The 23,301-nt window shown below is 50.0% G+C and overlaps 1 protein-coding gene across 1 annotated transcript in view; it reads right to left on the reverse strand.

The window, feature by feature from the left end:
• Positions 1-21,753, reverse strand: part of LOC147678734 (insulin receptor substrate 1-like) — a 293,332-nt gene extending 271,579 nt beyond the window's left edge. The window contains exon 1 of the mRNA XM_086946191.1: positions 19,342-21,753. Coding sequence (XP_086802317.1) covers positions 19,342-19,783 — 442 coding nt within the window. The 5' untranslated portion in view covers positions 19,784-21,753. The remainder of the gene's footprint in view (positions 1-19,341) is intronic.
• Positions 21,754-23,301: the final 1,548 nt, after the last annotated feature.

The following is a 23,301-nucleotide window of genomic DNA, read 5'->3' on the forward strand; positions in this document are numbered from 1 at the left end:
TGCAAGAACACACCACAATTACTCCGAGCCACCAGTAATTACTATGAGCCACCAGTAATTACTCTGAGCCACCAGTAATTACTCTGGGACCCAGTAATTACTCAGGGAACCAGTAATTACTCTGAGCCACTAGTAATTACTCTTACTCTGAGCCATTAGTAATTACTCTGGGAACCAGTAATTACTCAGGGAATCAGTAATTACTCTGGGAACCAGTAATTACTCTGGGAACCAGTAATTACTCTGAGCCACTAGTAATTACTCTGGGAACCAGTAATTACTCTGGGAACCAGTAATTACTCAGGGAACCAGTAATTACTCTGAGCCACCAGTAATTACTCTGGGAACCAGTAATTACTCAGGGAACCAGTAATTACTCAGGGAACCAGTAATTACTCTGGGAACCAGTAATTACTCTGGGAACCAGTAATTACTCAGGGAACCAGTAATTACTCTGAGCCATTAGTAATTACTCTGGGAACCAGTAATTACTCTGGGAACCAGTAATTACTCTGGGAACCAGTAATTACTCTGAGCCACTAGTAATTACTCTGGGAACCAGTAATTACTCTGGGAACCAGTAATTACTCAGGGAACCAGTAATTACTCTGAGCCACCAGTAATTACTCTGGGAACCAGTAATTACTCTGGGAACCAGTAATTACTCAGGGAACCAGTAATTACTCTGAGCCACCAGTAATTACTCTGGGAACCAGTAATTACTCTGGGAACCAGTAATTACTCTGGGAACCAGTAATTACTCCGAGCCACTAGTAATTACTCTGGGAACCAGTAATTACTCTGGGAACCAGTAATTACTCAGGGAACCAGTAATTACTCTGAGCCACCAGTAATTACTCTGGGAACCAGTAATTACTCTGGGAACCAGTAATTACTCTGAGCCACCAGTAATTACTCTGGGAACCAGTAATTACTTGGGAACCAGTAATTACTCTGAGCCACTAGTAATTACTCTGGGAACCAGTAATTACTCTGGGAACCAGTAATTACTCTGAGCCACCAGTAATTACTCTGGGAACCAGTAATTACTCTGGGAACCAGTAATTACTCAGGGAACCAGTAATTACTCTGAGCCACCAGTAATTACATAGGGAACCAGTAATTACTCAGGGAACCAGTAATTACTCAGGGAACCAGTAATTACTCTGAGCCACCAGTAATTACTCTGGGAACCAGTAATTACTCAGGGAACCAGTAATTACTCTGAGCCACCAGTAATTACTCTTACTCTGAGCCATTAGTAATTACTCTGGGAACCAGTAATTACTCTGGGAACCAGTAATTACTCTGGGAACCAGTAAATACTCTGAGCCACTAGTAATTACTCTGGGAACCAGGAATTACTCAGGGAACCAGTAATTACTCTGAGCCACCAGTAATTACTCTGGGAACCAGTAATTACTCTGGGAACCAGTAATTACTCAGGGAACCAGTAATTACTCAGGGAACCAGTAATTACTCAGGGAACCAGAAATTACTCTGAGCCACCAGTAATTACTCTGGGAACCAGTAATTACTCAGGGAACCAGTAATTACTCTGGGAACCAGTAATTACTCTGAGCCACCAGCAATTACTCTGGGAACCAGTAATTACTCTGAGCCACCAGTAATTACTCTGAGCCACCAGTAATTACTCTGGGACCCAGTAATTACTCAGGGAACCAGTAATTACTCTGGGAACCAAAACTATGATGGGTAACCGCAGACAAAAAGGGCGCTCAGCAAATCCAGGGTCTGTAGAGTTCCAAAGTAGAGTGGTGCTGCCAGGGAAGAGGATGTGGTTACTTACATCCACACACGTTTTTACCTCAATAAAACCAATAAGCAAACAATTACCCTCCCGAGCACTCAATTAATGTAATCAAATAAGGTAAAGTTCCAAAATTTCAAACTCAAGATTCGCGCAGGCTTCAAAGTCCAAATCCAAATTCTGATATCCCGAAAGATATTCCAACAAAGTTTATTGCTTGGTGTTACAATTCAATCCAATCAACAGTTTGTATCTTCTCAAGGCTGCATCATTGAGAAGATACAAACTGTTGATTGGATGGAATTGTAATACCAAGCAATAAACTTTGTTGGAATATCTTTCGGGATATCAGAATTTGGATTTGGACTTTGAACCTGCGCAAATCTTGAGTTTGAAATTTTGGAACTTTACCTTATTTGATTACATTAATTGAGTGCTCGGGAGGGTACTTGTTTACTCTGGGAACCAGTAACTACTTTGAGCCACCAGTAATTACTCTGGGCCAACTAGGTTTCGAGAGCATGGTAGAAATACTGACACACATTGAATTCTGCAATTCATTTCACCTCAGCAGCACCCCCCCATTTATGCAACGGTGGGCTGACCCAGGGCTGTATGTGCTGCGAGTCGCTTGACCAGATTTTCCTCAAATTCTGGTATTTGTAATTCGCCATGCATCATAATAATAATAAACAAAACACAAGAAGCCCCAGAATTCACTGAAAAACAAGTCAGCTTAAAAGTTCCTACTTGGCTGGATTGCTAAATCTACATCTGAAACAGCCAGAGGGGAGGCCTGGCCAGCAAGCCTGCCCCACTGCGGAGTTATTATGCGGCAGCTGTGGCATGAGCACCACTGCCCATCTGCCACGGTGGCAGGGTCCTTCTTGGAGTGAACCTGCGTGTGTCACTCACAGCTACCAATGTTTCTGTAGCAGCAGAAGTCTTTCCCTCAATATTTACTGCTTGCTTACTGACTACTTGACCAAGAACCAGTTTGAGCTTCTAAAGCCCACCCCAGAGCTCCACATAAGTGCTGGAGGCAGAGGGACGCAGAGGGACGCAGAGCTTGGAGGCTCCCATGGGTATATTGTAAGGTGAGGTGGTGATCAGTGGTGCTAGCCGGGAACAGAGTGCCCTGTTTCTTTTGTATTGTTTACATTTTATATCTGTAGGGACATGGATCTTTCTCCGTGGGGGCTCGGTGGACGATGCAAAGTGCTTTGAACATTGAACGTCCAGCTGAAGGTAGCCAGCGAGGTGTCTGCAGGACTGGCGTTGGGTACTCTGGGGTGAAGGTGGAGAGAGAGTTCTAAAGCAGTGTTTTGGGTTTGTTGAGTTTGGGGTGTTATGAAGCCGGGATGCCAAGGTACAGGCTACTGGCAGAGCTGAGCTTGAGATCATGAAAATGAGGCTAGCTTGCAGTGTCGCTCGTATCGGGATAGGGGAAGGTGAGTGGCTGCACTTCCATTGTGTAAAAGGTGGTCCTGGAGACATTGTTGGCACGTGGTATCGGTGACAGACCGGAGTCCATGGTTACTCCTCGATTTCTCGCTTCTCTTGATGTAGTCGGTGGGGCATTACGTTCCTTGGGCTATACGTCCACAGGTGGTATTGCGCAATATCCACAAATCGTGAGCTCTGGACGCTGTGGTGCGGAGCTGGAGTGGGTGAATCGTCACCAGTGCATCTAAGGCTTGGAAACGACCACCAACTCTGGACTTGTAGAGGTTTACTGGGCCATCTATTTGTAGAATAATTTGTCTCTCACCTTCATAGTTGTAACACGCGAGGTTGAATGATCTGACCAGGTCCAGAGAGGAGGCCGGACAGACGGATGTTGGATAGGAGAGGGGAGAGGATGGACCCCTGCTGCACGCCACAATGTTGGGCGTGAGGGGCGGATATGAAAGGTGGTAGGACAACCAAGTTTTGTCTGTCTTTCAATTTACGAAAATCCATTTGAGGATGTTTTTGTGCAGTTCCCAAGGTGATGGAATCTGTGTGGTAAAGTCTGGTGGTGAAAAATGTCAAATGCTACTAGTAAGACCAGAAGCAGTAAGGGGGCTGCTCGGTGCCTGTCCACCGGGATCTCTGGGTCATCCCATATGGATCAGAAGGCTGACTTGTGCTTCTACCTGGTTTGAATACAGATCGGTGATCGGATATCCAGTTATAATCCTCAGTGGAAGTGCAGAGTGGAGTATAAACAGCTCTTTTGAGTCATTTACTTACACACAGGTGGTTGTAGCTTGACTTCTAGTTTGTTGGACCCAGAGGGTGGAGATTCTTATTCTTGAAGAGTGGTCTAATGCGAGAGGTTTTTACTTCGGGTAGGAAAGATCTGAGTTCTGAGGACTTGTTTAGTTTGCTTCTTAGTACTGTCCGTGCAGATGTTGTGCAAGGTGGGACTGGTGTTGTGCTTCATCACAGCAGTGCTGGGATGCGTAAGAGGAGTGTTGATCAGGTTTATCCTCAACGTTTTCTATGTTTTCAATTTTTTCGATCACTTCCATGGAGATTTGGTCAGAGAAGGCGAGCGAGCGCAAGGTCTCTACGTGTTGGCCCTCCGATGAAAGAACTCTGCCAGAAAACTTTGGTGGGTAGTCGGCTTCAAACATGCATGTGGAGTAATGTTGTCTTTTTGTGACTCTGATGGCTGCTTGGCAGGCTCTGTTGAAGCGCTGCAGGATGAGTCCCACCTTCAAGCCTTGCTTCCTCCACTGGCGTTGGAGGATGTTGATTTGGGTTTTTCAGATCTTTGCATGAAGCCATGTGGTCTTCTTATGGTTCACTCAGAAAGGCATCTTCAGCGGCACCTGGTTTCCCAGAGTTCAGCAGAGATCCCGTGGAAGAAGGTGGGTACCTCCTGACGTCACATGTTGTTTTTTGGAGGAGGGAGTTGAGTTTTGCGAGGTCCCTTTTTTTCCAGCGCCCTTATGTGGATTTGTTTTTTATGGTAATTACTGTCTTGGGGTGTGGCTAATAATTGGTAGGTTGATCCTGAAATTAATGATGTGGTGGTCGCTGCAGGTGATGTCACTCTTCAAGGACTGCCTTGGAGGAGGGGCGTGTGTGACGTCCCATGGAGTGGGAGGGGCCTGATACCATTTGTTGGAGGCTGAAGGTCTCAAGCTTGGACATGGCGGCAGTGGTTGTGGTTAAATACTCTTGTCAAACCAAGTGTTGAAGTCTCGTAGCACGTATGGGTTGGGTGGGTGAGTAGTGTTGCGATCACTGCGTATAGGAAGGTGTTATTACATCTTGCATTGTAGGGAGGTGGTCCACAGATCAAGAAACAAGTGAAGGTTGGAGTGAGGTGGCATCTTACCAGCACAGATTCACAGTTGGTCACATGGAAGTCTCTGACGCGACTTATCTGTAAAGGTTTCATGTGGATAACTACTCGGCCATCTTGAGTCTGTCCCATAGGGTGTTGGTTGGTGATGCGGTCATTAGGTGGACCGGCTTTATGGTTCAGGGATGCAGGGTTCTTTCTGAGCCAGGTGCTTGTGATGGAAGTGAGGCCTGGTGCTGATTCTGACAGCAGCTGAACCACGGTGCGACAGTTCTCACTCATGGCTCTGGGGCTGAAGAGGGGCAGCTCTGCTGCTGGCTCCTTGTCCTCTTGTGATGATGCAGAAGGATGGGGGGCTTTGCCTAGGAGGAGGGAGGCGTGCGGGGTATATGTAGAGGTCGATGGGGAGATGATGGTGGCCTGAGGCAGGGATGGAGAGTGGACTTGTGGGTTAGGGGACCCAGGTATAGAATGAAGGAGGGAGGGAGGGCTTAGGGGTAGGAGTAACCATGGGAGTGAGGGGCGGCGCTGGATGAAGCTTGAGGTGGGACTGGGCTTACAGAACCTGGGCCTTACAGGGGTGGGCACTGAGGTGGGGGCTGGTTGTGGGCAGCTGCTGTGGGTTGAATGAGGTGGGGTGGGGCCAGGGAGGAAGGTGTGACCTGGGAATTTAGTGATCACGCCCTCGTGTCTTCCCTCATGGTAATAAAACACAGTCTCTTTCATCATCACACGTATCAACACTGGGCAGTTTACAGATTACTCATTTGTCAACACACACTTCACAAGAACAGTAGTACATCAGGTCACCAGGTACAAGCCTGTGGCATTAAGAGGTGTGAATCCTGGCAGGGCCTTACCGACAAACTGAGTGTTTCCAACCAAGACTAGCAAAAACAAGCATTGGCATAGCCAATAGGTCTCGCCTTTGGGACCTTATAAGTGTTTAGCCATGTAGTAAATGATTCAGTGTGTTGTGCTGCCAGGGATTGAAGAGCTATACAATTGCTATATACTAGGTTATGGCAGTGCTGATGTAAGCCATCACTAACGCATCCCGATTGTAAAAGCAAACACAGGATTTTGGTTAAAAGAGGGTCACTCCCTCAACCACGCCCTCTGTCAGACCAAGGCCATTGTTCTGCACCTGAGTCTGTGGTGGTCCAGCTGTGGTCAGGGAGGTATCACAGGGGCAGACGGTGGTATGTACTGACTCGGTTTGTATTCCATAATATATTTATATCCCAAGTACAGCAATATATATGTGCACACACGTATACACAATACATGAATACGCGTGAGCACGATTATCTATCTACACACGCGATCACACACAATGTAATTTCCCACATACTTTCACCTGTATGCAACAGAAATACTGTCACAAACTCTTTAAAGGCGATTAATTCCAATCTATTGAATGCGCTTCGAGTGACGACAGATATTAAAGTTACTGGGACAATCACAATAGGTAACGTCAACACACTTCTGACTAATTGCCTGAGACTGATAGTACAGTCTACTTCCAGAAGAGTGGGAAAAGCCCTAAGGAAACGGCAGGTCCGAAATGATGCACTGAATTCAGAGGGAGCCTTGAAAGGTACTATCTCCGGAAATCTAATAGAGTAGCTGGTGTGCCTTGTGCAATTGCTGCATATGTATTGGCCATCTTAGAACTACTTTAGTAGTGTTGCATGTTGGAGTGGGTTTGGTATCGCTGGTCGTATACTTTTACGATCATCTATTCTATGAGAGAGCATCATTATAAACAGATGGCTCAGACTTTTCCAGTTAACTTTCATGTTCTCCCACCTGACTGCAACCTCTTCTGACACGAGGTGTGGGAAGGTTCAAAGGTTTATGCCATTGTCCTATGTTTATGTCCATGCCGATGCTTCACCTCCCGCAGAAGTGTTGTGATTGTTATAAAATGCAGAGGACTTGTGTCGACATTTAGTTTCTTACAGAAGTATACACAGCGGTCGCCGGTGTCATAACTTAGTTTTAGTCGGTGCCTCGTTGCTTCCCTTCTCCCTTCGTGGTGAAAGGCGGTATGCCAAACTGGGACCCCAGATTTGCACCATACCATGGTGCTCTGTAGTGCTGGCTCCTCCTCCTACGGCTCCAGTTGGACTGGTTGTTATGGCTGTGCATTGGGTAGTGGCAACGGGCGTGTGAGGGGTCTCGGCATCGAGTCTCCCCATGTGTAAGTGATTTACTTTGTTTGGCCGAGGCAATCGAGATAATGTCTATTTATTGTTAATTAACCCGTTGCTTGCTGCCGTCGGCCTGCCAACGGCCGACGTGGCCCCGCCCACCTTTTAGAACACCCGCACTGCGCCGAAATAACGCCCGCAGTTAAGGCGTTAAAAAATACATGAATGCCGTCTATGATTATAATGAAAAAATAAATGAAAGCCGTCTGGGTTTAAAAAAAAATAATGCCTTCAGCAGAGCACGTTTGTGTATACGGCACGAAAGTGAAAGTGATCGCGAGACAGGGGTGAAAGCGACCACGCGGCCACGCTAATTAGAAACAGATGACCCCTGTGCGCCGCTGCTGGCTCCCGCAAGGTGGATGCCGCCACACGCAGGAGTGTTAGAAAAGTGCAGACCGATTCCAAAAGGTCATCTCCTGGAGCAGCACATGCGCACTGCGTTAGGCTCGACCTAAAAAGAAAAAAACAGGAAAAACAAGTGCTCTCTAAAGCCCTTTCCATGAAATAACAATGAACGTAGATATCACATGCATCTCGGTTCTACAGCTTTCAAAAGCAGAGGGGTGCGTATTGTCCGGGGAGGTGGGCACGCATAAGGTCTACAACAGGCACTGGACAACCCTCCCTGGCTTGGTCATCAACCTGAGGTGCGCAGGGTTGTTACAAGGGGTCCACCTTGACACTGCCATTAGAAAGAGTGCCATCCACGCATATTCCCACTGGTCCTTACACTAGCAGGAAAACTCCTCACCTGCCATGATACCCTCCTTTTCAACCCTCCCCATTGGTCAGTTCACCCTATTAGAGCCTCCCAATTGGCCACCGTATCCTCAGGACACAACGTTCTCATTGCCATTTTGGACTGAGTAGCATCTCTTCTCATTGGTCAATACACCCTCAATACATTTCCTCATTCGCTGTTATGTGCTTAGTACCAGGTTTCTCATTGGTCAACAGATATCCCGTAGAGTCCTCTCCCTCGGCCCAACATCTTCCCATTGGCGGGTCTGCCCTCTGGAACATGTTTTTCATAGGTGAATAGACTTTGGATAGGCCATGTTCACTGATCACGAGACAGAAGGTCCATGTGGTTCACCCCGACTCATCGAAGCTCCAGTTACCCCTCAAGCACCCTCAGATTCAACCAAACAAGGACAGACATACAAAGGGGGGCTAAGGGTCGCTCCCCATGGTCCACTCCAGCCCCCCAGTGGGAAAGGTGTCTGCTCCCCAAGCTTCACTCCAGCCGCCCAGTGGGAAAGGTATTCATCGCTGCTAGTGGGGTTCGCAAGCTCCTGCGAGCTCTTCCCCAGACCCCAAGCACACCAGCAGCCATTGAGCTATCGGCCCACAGGACTGCTGGGAAAAGCCTTGTTCTCCCGCCTCCCAAAGCCATATTTTCAATCCTAGCTGAGAATAACTAACAGCAAAGATGCGCCCATCATCCATACTGAATGCTGGTTGAAGAATCTCTCTGCTGATCCCTTTTAACTCGCAGGGCTTTGAGTGGGATAAAACAACTGGGGGGTCTCTCATAGGGGCGTGGCTGCTGCAATTAAGGGCGTGGCTTAAAACACTTAGGCTAAAAGTCTGTGCTTAGCATAGTGTGCTGCCCCACTGGTATTTTGCCGCTTCTGTCATTGCATCCAGATATAAGATTGTAAAGCGCTCTGATATCCTTCAGGATCATGTTCGAGTTATATAATACTTTATAAATAAATAAATAAATACAAGTAACATTACACCTACAACAAGCCAGGACTAATGTTTTCTGTCAATGGTTGTAAGTTGCATGAGATAAATAAGCAACAACTATCTCTTCGTTGTCTATAATACTGAAAATGATACTCTTGCGGGCGAGGTTGTGGCCGAAGGCTAGAGCAGCCGACCTTCGAGCTGAGAAAGCAGGTTCGAGCCTCGCGTGGCGCAATTACCATCCTGTGATTCAATAAACGAGTATGCCCTTGTGTAATGTAACTGGTGCTCATTTCAAGCACTCCAAGTTTGAGCTACATAAAACTGAAACACGAGTCTCTTTGAAGTTACATCAAAGGCAGTGACGGGTTGTACTATTTCAGAGTTAAGGTTTTTTTTTTTACCCTGAGGGTAATATTGGAGAGCCCGATAGGGACCCGTCTCGGCACCTGCTTTTATGAAGTGCCGGTGCGGAGCACTGGGTGGACCCGACCCACTTAAAGCCCTGTTAACACATGAAATGCAAGAACCGCTCATCGCTCATGTTTGCATCGCTAAACAAGACTTTGCTCTTGTTAGCCCCCAGAGCCCAAGCATTGCCCTGGTTATCACTGCCAACACAAGCGTTGCTCCTGTTAACATCTGAAAACCCAAGCCTCGCTCACATTAGTACTGCAAACAAAGGTGTCACTCCTTTAGACAGTAAGCATGGCTCCTGTTAGCATCACAAACCAAATAATCACTCTTATCTGTATCACAAACCCAGGCATCACCACATGACCCTCTAGAACACGATTACAACTCCTGCGAGCATCACAAACTCAGGTGTCACGGCTTGGACCCTCTAGAACACGATCGCCACTCCTGTGAGCATCGCAAACCTGTGCATCACCACTTGTACCCTCTAGAACACGATCACCATTCCTGTGAGCATCACAAACCCAGGCGTCACCACTTGTACCCTCTATAACATGATCGCCACTCCTGTAAGCATCACAAACCCAGGCGTCACCACTTTTACCCTTCAGAACACGATCACCACTCCTGTGACCATGGCCAACCCAGGTGTCACCGCTTGTACCCTCTAGAACACAATCACCACTCCTGTGAGGATCGCAAACCCAGGCGACACCGCTTGTACCCTCTAGAACACCATCACCACTTCTGTGACCATAGCCAACCCAGGCATCACCACTTGTACCCTCTAGAACACGATCACCACTCCTGTGAGCATTGAAAACCCAGGCGTCACCACTTGTACCCTCTAGAACACGATTGCCACTCCTGTGAGCATCGCTAACCCAGGCGACACCTCTTGGACTCTCTAGAACATAATCTCCACTCCTGTGAGCATCGCAAACCAAGGGGTCATCGCTTCTATCCTCTAGAACATGATCGCCATTCCTGTGAGCATCGCAAATCCAGGCATCACCACTTGGACTCTCTAGAACACGATCACCATTCCTGTGAGCATCATAAACCCAGGCGTCACCACTTGTACCCTCTAGAACATGATCGCCACTCCTGTGACCATGGCCAACCCAGGCATCACTGCTTGTACCCTCTAGAACACGATTGCCACCCTTGTGACCATGGCCAATCCAGGCGTCAACGCTTGTACCCTCTAGAACACAATCGCCACTCCTGTGACCATGGCCAACCCAGGCGTCAACGCTTGTACCCTCTAGAACACGATCGCCACTCCTGTGACCATGGCCAACCCATGCGTTACAGCTTATATCCTCTAGAACACAATTGACATTCCTGTGAGCATCGCACTCCCAGGCGTCACCGGTTGTCTCTCTAGAACACAATCACCACTCCTGTGAGCATCACAAACCCAGGCATCACTGCTTGTACCCTCTAGAACATGATCACCACTCCTGTGACCATGGCCAATTCAGGAGTCACTGCTTGTACCCTCTAGAACACGATCACCACTCCTGTGACCATGGCCAACCCAGGCGTCACCGCTTGTACCCTCTAGAACACGATCGCCACTCCTGTGACCATGGCCAACCCAGGTGTTACCGCTTGTATCCTCTAGACCATGATTGCCACACCTGTGACCATGGCCAACCCAGGTGTTACCGCTTGTATCCTCTTGAACATGATCGCCACTCCTGTGAGCATTACAAACCCAGGCAACACCTCTTGGACTCTCTAGAACATAATCTCCACTCCTGTGAGCATCGCAAACTCAGGGGTCACCGCTTCTATCCTCTAGAACATGATCGCCATTCCTGTGAGCATCGCAAATCTAGGCATCACCACTTGGACCCTCTAGAACACGATCACCATTCCTGTGAGCATCACAAACCCAGGCGTCACCACTTATACCCTCTAGAACATGATCGCCACTCCTGTGACCATGGCCAACCCAGGCGTCACCGCTTGTACCCTCTAGAACACGAATGCCCCCCTGTGACCATGGCCAACCCAGGCGTCACCGCCTGTACCCTCAAGAACACGATCGCCACTCCTGTGACCATGGCCAACCCAGGCGTCACCGCTTGTACTCTCTATAACACGATTGCCACCCTTGTGATCATGGCCAACCCAGGCGTCACCGTTGTAGCCTCTAGAACAGGATCGCCACTCCTGTGACCATGGCCAACCCAGGCATTACAGCTTATATCCTCTAGAACACAATTGCCATTCCTGTGAGCATCGCAAACTCAGGCGTCACCGGTTGTCTCTCAAGAACACAATCACCACTCCTGTGAGCATCACAAACCCAGGCATCACTGCTTGTACTCTCTAGAACACGATCACCACTCCTGTGACCATGGCCAACCCAGGCGTCACTGCTTGTACCCTCTAGAACACGATCGCCACTCCTGTGAGCATCGCAAACCCAGGCATCACCGATTGTCTCTCTAGAACACAATCACCACTCCTGTAAGCATCACAAACCCAGGCATCACTGCTTGTACCCTCTAGAACACGATCCCCACTCCTGTGACCATGGCAACCCAGGTCTTACCACTGGTATCCTCTAGAACATGATCGCCACTCCTGTGAGCATCGCAAACCCAGGCGTCACTGGTTGTCTCTCTAGAACACAATCACCACTCCTGTAAGCATCACAAACCTAGGCATCACCACTTGTACCCTCTAGAACATGATCGCCACTCCTGTGAGCATCACAAACCCAGGCATCACTGCTTGTACTCTCTAGAACACGATCGCCACTCCTGTGACATGGCCAACCCAGGTGTTACCGCTTGTATCCTCTAGAACATGATCACCACTCCTGTGAGCATCGCAAACCCAGGCATCACTGCTTGTACCCTCTAGAACACGATCGCCACTTTTGTGACATGGCCAACCCAGGTGTTACCGCTTGTATCCTCTAGAACATGATCACCACTCCTGTGAGCATCACAAACCCAGGCATCACTGCTTGTACTCTCTAGAACACGATCACCACTCCTGTGACCATGGCCAACCCAGGCGTCACTGCTTGTACCCTCTAGAACACGATCGCCACTCCTGTGACATGGCCAACCCAGGTGTTACCGCTTGTATCCTCTAGAACATGATCACCACTCCTGTGAGCATCGCAAACCCAGGCATCACTGCTTGTACCCTCTAGAACATGATCGCCACTCCTGTGAGCATTGCAAACCAAGGCGTCACCGGTTGGCTCTCTAGAACACAATCAACACTCCTGTAAGCATCACCACTTGTACCCTCTAGAACATGATCGCCACTCCTGTGAGCATCACAAACCCAGGTGTCACCGCTTGTACCCTCTACAACACGATCACCAGTCCTGTGAGCATCACAAACCCAGGCACAAGTCAGGGTTACACGCAAGTACACAGCATCCACCCACTCTTTTCACAGGGTGGAGACCGTCCCCACTGCCAAGAAGTTGAGCCCCACAGAAATGTGCTGAACGTGTCTCAGTGTAAATTTCAGACACTGGGACACGTTCAGCAGCTCCTGCTCGGTGTCTGCTTTCGATTCCCTGCAGCTAGGTGCGGGCAGCGAGGGAGCCTTTATTCACCTCTAGCTGGGCTGAAGTTAAGGGGCCACCAGGCCTCCTTTAATTTGAATATCATGACTGGAGATGGCCTGGAACCTCACACTTAATGTAAATGCCACAGAGGTTATACAAAGCCACAAAGCTTGTTATCTCTTCACATGTAAGTTATAGAGAGGCAGCTTTTGTCTTTGTTCTGTTCCTGTATAAAGGAGATGGATGCCCTGTAAGAATGTCAGGTGTGTTGGTCTGTCCAAGTATTTACACAAATAACAATTTCAATAGCACTATTTTATTTCTTTTCTAGTGTTACGCAACCCAATGCAGGGTGTAAGAGCTCTTTACGTAACATACACATCATACATTGACAATAAATCATGTACATGTGTATATCAATGTACAAGATGAATTACATGAGACAGTGAGGGTTACAAGGTGTACGAGTCGCATGTCCTTCATACCTCACTGGTCTTTTAGAAGGATTACTATTTGTGTTAAAAGCAGTAACCCACTTTACTATCTACATAAAATAAAAATCTGTCATCTGCGTGTTAGATGGTCTGCTTTGTAGGAGACACATTTATCTTCTCCACTACATTGATTCAAATCTGGGACTTCACAAAACACAGATCTCTCCAGCAAGTGCATTAACTACCTGAGCTATCTCACCATTATTATTATGATTTACTGGGCACCTTCACAGCAGATGCCTTAACTCAATCAAATAGTTTAAAATGTAGAATTTACAACCAATTAAGCATAACAGATCTACCACCATGCTTCTGCTTTTTGCCCATTTCTTTGTGGCAGGGCTTAAAAAAAAAAAAAAAGACCCAGATTTTGTTTCGGGATTGCGCCACTTTTTTGGCTTAACCCCCAACGCCAAATCTCATTTGTTAAATCTCATAATGCGCTTAAATGTGCTCATGATACACCTGATTAAGATGTGTGAGGTCTCAATATCTGACGTCACTTCTTGTGATGCCACTTCCAGTGAGGTCACTTCCTGTGATGTCACGTGCAATGTCACACGTTGTGGCATCATGCGCTGTGATGGCACGCATCATGATTTCACCTGCATACTGCCGAACCTGGTTAGTCCCCCCACTTCTTTTTTAAGGACTTGTGCCCTGCCGGTAGGAGAACATGCCCAGGCCCCCAGTCCCCATCTGAGCACCAACCAGGGCGCTCACACCAATCACAACGCTGCATTGCAGCCATGTGATTGGCTTAGGGGAGCCTGGGTGCTTCTTGGATCCAGACCTTCCTGGAGGAGAAGAAATGACGGAGAGAAGGTGGCTGCAGAAAGGTAAGTGTTTTTTTGTTCCTTTTTTCTTCCGAACACCACCCCTGTTCCCTGCCAGCCGCCACTGCCCTACTGTGACTTCTTCTCCAGTCTCCCTCTGGTGTCTATTCACACAGGGCCTGCACTCTATCTCCACCTAGACTCATCGTCTTGGTACCAGCCCTGTGCGGCCTCCCTCTAGAATGCACTGTACACACAACCCCCCCATTTCCCTCTCTGATAACTACTCATACTTTGGCGGGCTCTGTCCCCTCGTCATCACCCACCCAGTTGTGATTAGCATTCCACGCAAGAGAACAAGCGCATTACCTCAATTGAGCATAGCCTTGTCACTGCCCCTTAGTATATAAATATGTCATAAATGCATAGAAACACTGGCAGTCCATTCTGTTTTTACTCTTGCATTGCACTGGTGGCAGTCTTTCTTATCTGACGGATACCAGGTGGTTTTTACGGTTTATCTCCCCTTTTCTCTTCCTCCACTAAGACATCGGGGCACTGTGTCCCGCAGGGCTCTGTTTTGAGCTCAACATTGTTTAATGTTTACAGGGCCCCTCTCACAGCTATGATCAAGTTGTTTTGCAGTAAGGTCATTTGCCGATGACACACAGCTCATGCTCTCTTTCTAAAAAAACTACTGATCAGTTACAAGAAACATTTAAAGCTTGTCTCCTCAGACTGGATGAATAAAAGATGCTTGATGCTACAATTGGACACAACTGAAATTCTGTTTTTTTAGCAGCAGTGCTTAATTTGAGCCTGTTGTCTCAGGTGCTCAGCACCAGCACTTAATTGTCAACACCAGCATTTATGATAATCTGCCACATGGTGGCGCTGTTTCAGTAATTTAGAGACAAGCACAACAAAAAGTTGTTTGTTAATTTAATATATCTTTAATATGAGTAATACCTGCCTCCCAAGTCATTGCTATAGCTTTGGGGACCTGGAATAGTCTGAACTGTCACACCTGCAGGACTGCGAAAATTAGTAGTTGTGTTGGAATTGTCATTGGCAGCGCTGCCAGGGGCAATGGGTAGTGTAACCTGCAGTAGTCACCTGATAAGTGCCCCCGCACTTACTTTCTCACAAATTAAGCAGTGTTTATAAGTTCTGAGTCAATACAGTCCAGTGACTGGTGGCTGAAAGAGCCTGGGAAAAACACCCACTTCGTCTAATTACGCAAGGAATTTAGGAGTTACATTTGATAGCGAGCTCTCTATTCTCACACAAATTATGACAGTGACTGCTCTCTATAATGTTCCTTGAAATAAATCCTGAAAGTTGACCCTGCTCACTGCTAAGCTATGCAAGTGATCTGTTCTGGAGTCTTCCACACTACATGGCTCGTCAACTCCAGGTGGTACAAAATGCAGCAGCCATGCTCTTTCTTAATATTTCTCGTCAGCAGTCAATCACACCCAGCTGGAAGATGTTTCCATCAGACCCAACTATTTGATCGATAGATTCAGACAAAAACCCTACAGTTGTTAGTGCTAGAAAGGGAGGACGCTCTTTTTTTCCTTCCTTGCCACCAACCGCAGAGTTAGCTGGTGCCAATGCATTGCAACCTAGTGGTAGTATGTCTGCACTGAAGTGCCACCAGGGTTTGCACAGTTTGCAGTGCGGCCCATACTTCAAACATTTGCAGCTGCCTTGACTTGTTGCTTCTGTACACGGCGGCTCCATCTAGGTGTAACAAACCTGGTACTGCGTCCGCTGCCAGCACCATACTCCATGCCTCTCAATTTCCACTTGGGGCTATGACCCCTATTCTGTAGCGTCCACCTCTTGGGGTTGCCTGAGCACCGCACCCCATTCCTCCTCCAAAACCCTCCAAACGCCCCAGAGGTCACACCGCCACTTTGCAGTTCTGTCTAGTGAAATCCACAATTCCCACAATGCTTTATTATTTGGACCTCTGGGCTGCATCACCATCTAAAGGAAGGAAATACCATATGGCGACCCAGCTACTGGCAGAGGCGCAACTACAGCCACCTTGCCACATTTCAGGTGGGGCGACAAAAAATGTCGGGGGGGGGGTGATTCTTCTAGCAATATGCAGAGTGGAGATGGAGGGGCTCTAAGAAGGGGTGAAAAACAACAAAGCCTCGTTAACAAGTAAATGGTCTTTAAAGACCTGGGGGTGCGATTGTGTGTGTGCCTGGGAAGCTGTCTCAGCCCGGGCTGACCCACACGAGGGGGGTGGCTGAAGCCCTTTGAGCCTAATGGGCGTTGCGCGCCTGCCTACCGGTATTATCTTTCTATTGAATAATTAGATCTTTCTACTCCACCACGCTTCTTGTTCTCTAGACACACATGCTTGGCAGTGCAACTTCGACCAGCCATGTCATTGTTATCTATCCCATACATTGCTCCTCAATCCCTGGACACACCTTCTGGAACACGGCGCCACCTTGTGGTATCAAATCTGTACTGCACACCTTGCAACCTCGTTGTTGTCCTGGGGCACGCCCTCTGTAATGCAGATCCACCTAGTGGTAGTAAGTCGGTACTTCACCACTTCTAGTCCACATGAGTATTTCTTTTACATGGAGCCTCAATGAAATGGAATGGTCTCCCAGGAGGTCACTTGTGCAATGACTGTCCACCTGGACAGGCCTTCTTTCTGTAGTTCAGATTCCCCTGGTCGTTTCACATGCACACTACAGCCTCACATTCACTGCAGTGCTTCCTGGTGGAATCATTCCTGTCCCACTGCTTCCTCTGGTGCTTTCTTCTGTGCACTACAGTTCCACCTACTGGAACTATCCCTCTAGTACTCCCCCTATCAGCTCCACCTAGTGGTTTCACCAATGCACTACAGATCTGAAATTATTTTTCTAGTACACCCCCTTCCAGCTCCACCTAGTGGTTTCACCAATGCACTACAGCTCTGAAATCATCCTTCTAGTACACCCCCTTCCAGCTCCACCTAGTGGCTTCACCAATGCACTACAGCTCTGGAATCATCCCTCTGGTACACCCCCTTCCAGCTCCACCTAGTGGTTTCACCAATGCACTACAGCTCTCGAACTATTCTTCTAGTACACCCCCTTCCAGCTCCACCTAGTGGCTTCACCAATGTACTGCAGCTCTGGAATCATCCTTCTGGTACACCCCCTACCAGCTCCACCTAGGGGTTTCACCAATGCACTACAGCTCTGGAATCATCCCTCTGGTACACCCCCTTCCAGCTCCACCTAGTGGTTTCACCAATGCACTACAGCTCTCGAACTATTCTTCTAGTACACCCCCTTCCAGCTCCACCTAGTGGCTTCACCAATGTACAGCAGCTCTGGAATCATCCCTCTGGTACACCCCCTTCCAGCTCCACCTAGTGGTTTCACCAATGCACTACAGCTCTCGGACTATTCTTCTAGTACACCCCCTTCCAGCTCCACCTAGTGGCTTCACCAATGTACAGCAGCTCTGGAATCATCCCTCTGGTACACCCCCTTCCAGCTCCACCTAGTGGTTTCACCAATGCACTACAGCTCTCGAACTATTCTTCTAGTACACCCCCTACCAGCTCCACCTAGGGGTTTCACCAATGCACTACAGCTCTGGAATCATGCCTCTGGTACACCCCCTTCCAGCTCCACCTAGTGGTTTCACCAATGCACTACAGCTCTCGAACTATTCTTCTAGTACACCCCCTTCCAGCTCCACCTAGTGGCTTCACCAATGTACAGCAGCTCTGGAATCATCCCTCTGGTACACCCCCTTCCAGCTCCACCTAGTGGTTTCACCAATGCACTACAGCTCTCGAACTATTCTTCTAGTACACCCCCTTCCAGCTCCACCTAGTGGCTTCACCAATGTACTGCAGCTCTGGAATCATCCTTCTGGTACACCCCCTACCAGCTCCACCTAGGGGTTTCACCAATGCACTACAGCTCTGGAATCATCCCTCTGGTACACCCCCTTCCAGCTCCACCTAGTGGTTTCACCAATGCACTACAGCTCTCGAACTATTCTTCTAGTACACCCCCTTCCAGCTCCACCTAGTGGCTTCACCAATGTACTGCAGCTCTGGAATCATCCCTCTGGTACACCCCCTTCCAGCTCCACCTAGTGGCTTCACCAATGCACTACAGCTCTCGAACTATTCTTCTAGTACACCCCCCTTCCAGCTCCACCTAGTGGATTCACCAATGCACTATAGCTCTTGAATCATCCCTCTGGTACACCCCCTTCTAGCTCCACCTAGTTGCTTCACCAATGCACTACAGCTCTGAAAACATCCCTCTTGTACACCCCTTCAGCTCAATCTAGTGGCTTCACCAATGCACTACAGCCCTCGAACTATTCTTCTAGAACACCCCCCCTTCCAGCTCCACCTAGTGGCTTCACCAATGCACTACAGCTCTAGAATTATTATTTTTCTAGAACACCCCTTCCAGCTCCACCTAGTGGTTTCACCAATGCACTACAGTTTCACCTGCTGGAACCATTCCGGTTCTGCTCCCTCATCCAGCTCCCTCTGGTGGCCTAACCTATGCATTCCATCTTTACCTGTTTGAATGATCCTTTCCCTACTCCCCATCCCAGCTCCACCTGCTGGCCTGACCTATGCATTTCTGCCTGCTAGAATCACCCTTGTCCTCGCCCCTTTCCAGCTCCCTCTGGTGGTTTCACCTTTGCACTACAGCTCTACCAGCTACAATTATCCTTCCCCTAGTACCCTTCCAGCTCCACCTGGTGGTTTCACCTATGCTCGACAGCTCCACCTGCTGAATTATCCTTGCCCTAGTACCCTTCCAGCTCCACCTGGTGGTTTCACCTTTGCACTACAGTTCCACCTGCTGAACTATCCTTGCCCTAGTACCCTTCCAGCTCCACCTGGTGGTTGCACCTTTGCACTACAGTTCCACCTGCTGAATTATCCTTGCCCTAGTATCCTTCCAGCTCCACCTGGTGGTTTCACCTATGCACTACAGTTCCACCTGCTGAATTATTCTTCTGCTGTTTCCCCTCCCAGCTCCCTCTGGTGGTCTCACATAGGCACTGCAGCACCGCTCACTTGCACAGGTGCCCCGCAAGGGCCCCCAGTGGTCTTACCTTTGCACTGCAGCTCCAGCATGGCGCTATACCAGGCCTCCTGCTCCTCGTCGCCGTCACAGGCCACAGAGAAGCTGCTGTCCCGGCTGTAGAGCACCAGCAGGTGACGGTGCTTGGCGTCCGCTCGCTTGTTCACGTTGAGGGCCGTCTCCAGGTTGACTGTCCGCTTGGGTGGTGGTGGTGGCGGCCCATTAGGACCCCCAGCTCCAGCCTTTGGGGACGCTCTGAACTTCTTCTCACTCTCATAGTACTCCAGGCGGGCTGGGCCCCGCTCACTGGCACTCCGCAGCACGAAGAACCGCCGGTGCATGGACTTCTGTTTGCGCAAATAACCACATTTGCGCACATCAGAGAAGCACGGGTCAGGGGGAAGGTTCTCCATCTTGGGAAAGGTAACAACTACAATCACCTGAAAACCTGCAGCACTGGCGCGTACATTCATCCAAGTGTGGCTGACATATTTGGAAGTGGATTGCACCAACGCATCTCAGCTGAACTGCAGCACTTTAAAGAGTGGAGTGTCAGCACTTCTCATTGGGACAGTACCTGAAATCTTTGGGAGGGCCACAGCACTTGTAAAAGGGCAGTATGGATACTTCTTAGCAGGATAGTGCAAGCAAGAGGACCGAAGCACTTCAATAACAGTACCAGCACTTCCTGGTACGATAGTAGGGATTCTTCGCAGGGCAGTATCAGCACTTCTCCTGAGGACCACAGCACTTTTCAGAGGTAGCAATGCTTCTTAGCTAGACTGCTGCACTTCTACCCTGGGGAGTACCAACACTTAACACAATAGCAGCACTTTTACCAGGACAGTACCAGAACTTCTTAGCAGACTGAAGCACTTTTTAACTTCTTGGCATGACATATGAGCTTTCAACAGAATACCTGAACTTGTTACCCCATGGTAGTACTTGGAACAGGGCAGTACCAGCTCTTGTTAGCAAGACTGCAGCACTTTCTGCAGGGCAGCGCCAGCACTTCTCTGCACGAGTGGTGCACTTTTAGCAACCCAGAATTGTCACTTCGTCGCTTTGCGGCACTTTCAACAGGACAACAGCAGCACTTGCTTTTTGCAGGAGTAGCACTCTTCACGGAGCAGCACCAGCACTGGGGTCCTGCTCAGAGTTTCCCGGTTCCTAAAAAGCCACGAAAACAGCTAGAGTCCTTGAGTCAAAATGTTTTGTTGGTCCAATGCGACACCGGGCAGTCGCTGGATTTTGCAGTATCCGTTCCCATTTCGACAACCAAAAAACAGTTTTCGCTATTTTTGTAAAGTGCCTAATTTCAGAAGAAAAAATATGTTTTTGACGCGAAGTGTTCGCTTTCCGTCGAAGCGGTGTAATATCGTCAAATGTCTTTCTTTACTGTTTACATTAAAAAAAATTAGCTTATATTGCAAAAACAAAGTTTGAAATGGAAAGTTAAGTAAACAGCGTGTGCATTTCTCGGGGTGCGGTGTGGCCCGGCTCCCCGCCGCTGGCCCCCTCTGTTGGCATGCAGGCTGGCATGGTCTCTGGGCGAGGGCTGAGGGCTCCGGCTGCTGAACTTTCCTGCCTCCGACAGAAATCACCGCCCGTCCTGGCGCCGCCTCTGCGCTCCGCTCCGAACAATGACCGCGGCCCCAAACTTCACTCCCCTCCCGGGGACCCCTCCGGCTCCTCGTGTGAGCTGAGACAGCTCACTCCGGCTGCAAACTTACGGCGCTGGGCGGGTGTGGAAGAGACCACAACAACAACAACAGCAGGCGGATGACACAACACAGATAGCGCCAAGCTCCGGGTACGCAGGGGGCGCTATGGGCGGGCAGGTCCTTTTAAAGAGCCATGTGCGTCGGTGCGCAATGGTGGCCGGAGCGAGCTGCAGAGGGAGCTGTGTGTCTGTCCTGCGGCCGCCCCTGCTGGCAGGCAGAGCACACACGCACACAACGCACACACACACCGCGTGCTCGTGCAGGGGGCGGTGCGGTGCTCGGACTGTCTGCACAACACAAGGACAGATGAAAAAATCCACACGCTGCCTTCCTTCCTTCCTTCGCTGGGTCCGGTGCAGCGCACAGCACGCACAGCTCAGAAATACTCATGCACGCAGACAGAAAACGAGAAAAGTGTCAGGCATGGGGGTTCCGCTCTGGGGCCCCCACCGGCTGGCACTGCGGGGGACCACCTCAAAGTCCCAGGCTGGTGCAGGGGTGCAGCTGGAGGCAGGGTCCCGCGGGTGGTGGGTTGTTGGCAGTTTCCAGAGCTGCAGGGACAGCTGGTGGTCGCAGGAGGCTCGGCCCGTTCCCAGGGACGGGGGTGGGGCGGGGTCCCGCTGCTCCTGGCCTGGCCCTGGGTCCCCGGATCAGCGCCAGGCAGGGCTGCGGGGATTCTGCGCAGGGACCACGGGAGGGAGGGGAGGGGATGGGAGGGTGAGAGACGCCCTGAGTGTGTAAATCACAGAGTGGATCAAGTTGGCTCGGGCCCCTCCCCCTCTCTGCTGACATGCAGTGCACACAGCAGCACGCTGCTGCTGGGTCCTAGAGCGGGTGCCGGCCCGAGAGCCAGGCGCGGCCGCCCGGCCACCCCTGGGGACGGGGGCACGTGTCGGGGAGGGACGCGTCCGGCCCTGGGGTGGGACGCGTGCCAGGGGGCGAACGTGCGCACAGCTCTGGAGAGGGCGCCCATGCAGGGGACTCACACCTATGCAGGGGACTCACATCCATGCAGGGAGACTTGCAGGGAAGGACACGCACCCTGCAGGGGACACGCACCCTGCAGAGAGAGACGCACGCTCCTGCAGAGAGAGACACACCCATGCAGAAGCACACACCCATGCAGGGGGACTCACAGCCCCCGGTCGGACACGCACCCTGCAGAGAGAGAGACACACCCCTGCAGAGAGACACACACCCATGCAGGGGGATTCACAGCCCCCGGACGGACACGCACCCTGCAGAGAGAGACGCACGCCCCTGCAGGGAGAGATAAACCCATGTAGAGATACACACCCACGCACAGACACACAACCATGCAGGGACACTCCCAGCCCACGGACGGACACGCACCCGACCCTGCTGAGACAGACGCACGCCCCTGCAGGGAGAGAGACACACCCATGCAGGGGGACTCACAGCCCCTGGACGGACACGCACCCTGCAGAGAGAGAGAGAGAGAGGGAGAGACACCCCTGCAGAGGCACACACCCATGCAGGGGAACTCAAGCCCCCGGACGGACACGCACCCTGCAGAGAGAGACACACGCCCCTGCAGAGAGAGAGAGAGACACACACCCCTGTAGAGACACACACCCCTGCAGAGAGACACACACCCCTGCAGAGAGACACACACCCATGCAGAGACAGACACCCATGCAGAGACACACACACCCATGCAGAAATTCACACACCCATGCAGAGAGACACACACCAATGCAGAGAGACACACACCCATGCAGAGAGAAACACACCCCTGCAGGGAGACACACACCCATGCAGCAGGACACACACTCATGCATAGACACACACCTATGCAGCGGAACACACACCCATTCAGAGACACAACCACCCATGAAGACACACACACACACACATGCAGATAGACACACACCCATGCAGAGAGACACACCCATGCAGAGACACACACCCATGCAGCGAGAAACACACCCATGCAGAGACACACACCCCGATGCAGGGGGACTCACAGCACAGGGGCGGACACACTCCCCTACAGAGGGACACAGACACATGCAGGGGGACACACACCCATGCAGAGACACACACCCATGCAGAGACACACACCCATGCAGAGGGACACACACACATGCAGGGGGACACACACCCATGCAGAGACACACACCCATGCAGAGACACACACCCATGCAGAGGTACACACACCCCTGCAGAGAGACACACACCCATGCAGAGACACACACCCATGCAGAGAGACACACACCCATGCAGAGACACACACCTATGCAGAG

The sequence above is a fragment of the Lissotriton vulgaris genome, chromosome 12, assembly GCF_964263255.1.
Source record: "Lissotriton vulgaris chromosome 12, aLisVul1.2, whole genome shotgun sequence".
Lineage (NCBI taxonomy): Eukaryota > Metazoa > Chordata > Amphibia > Caudata > Salamandridae > Lissotriton > Lissotriton vulgaris.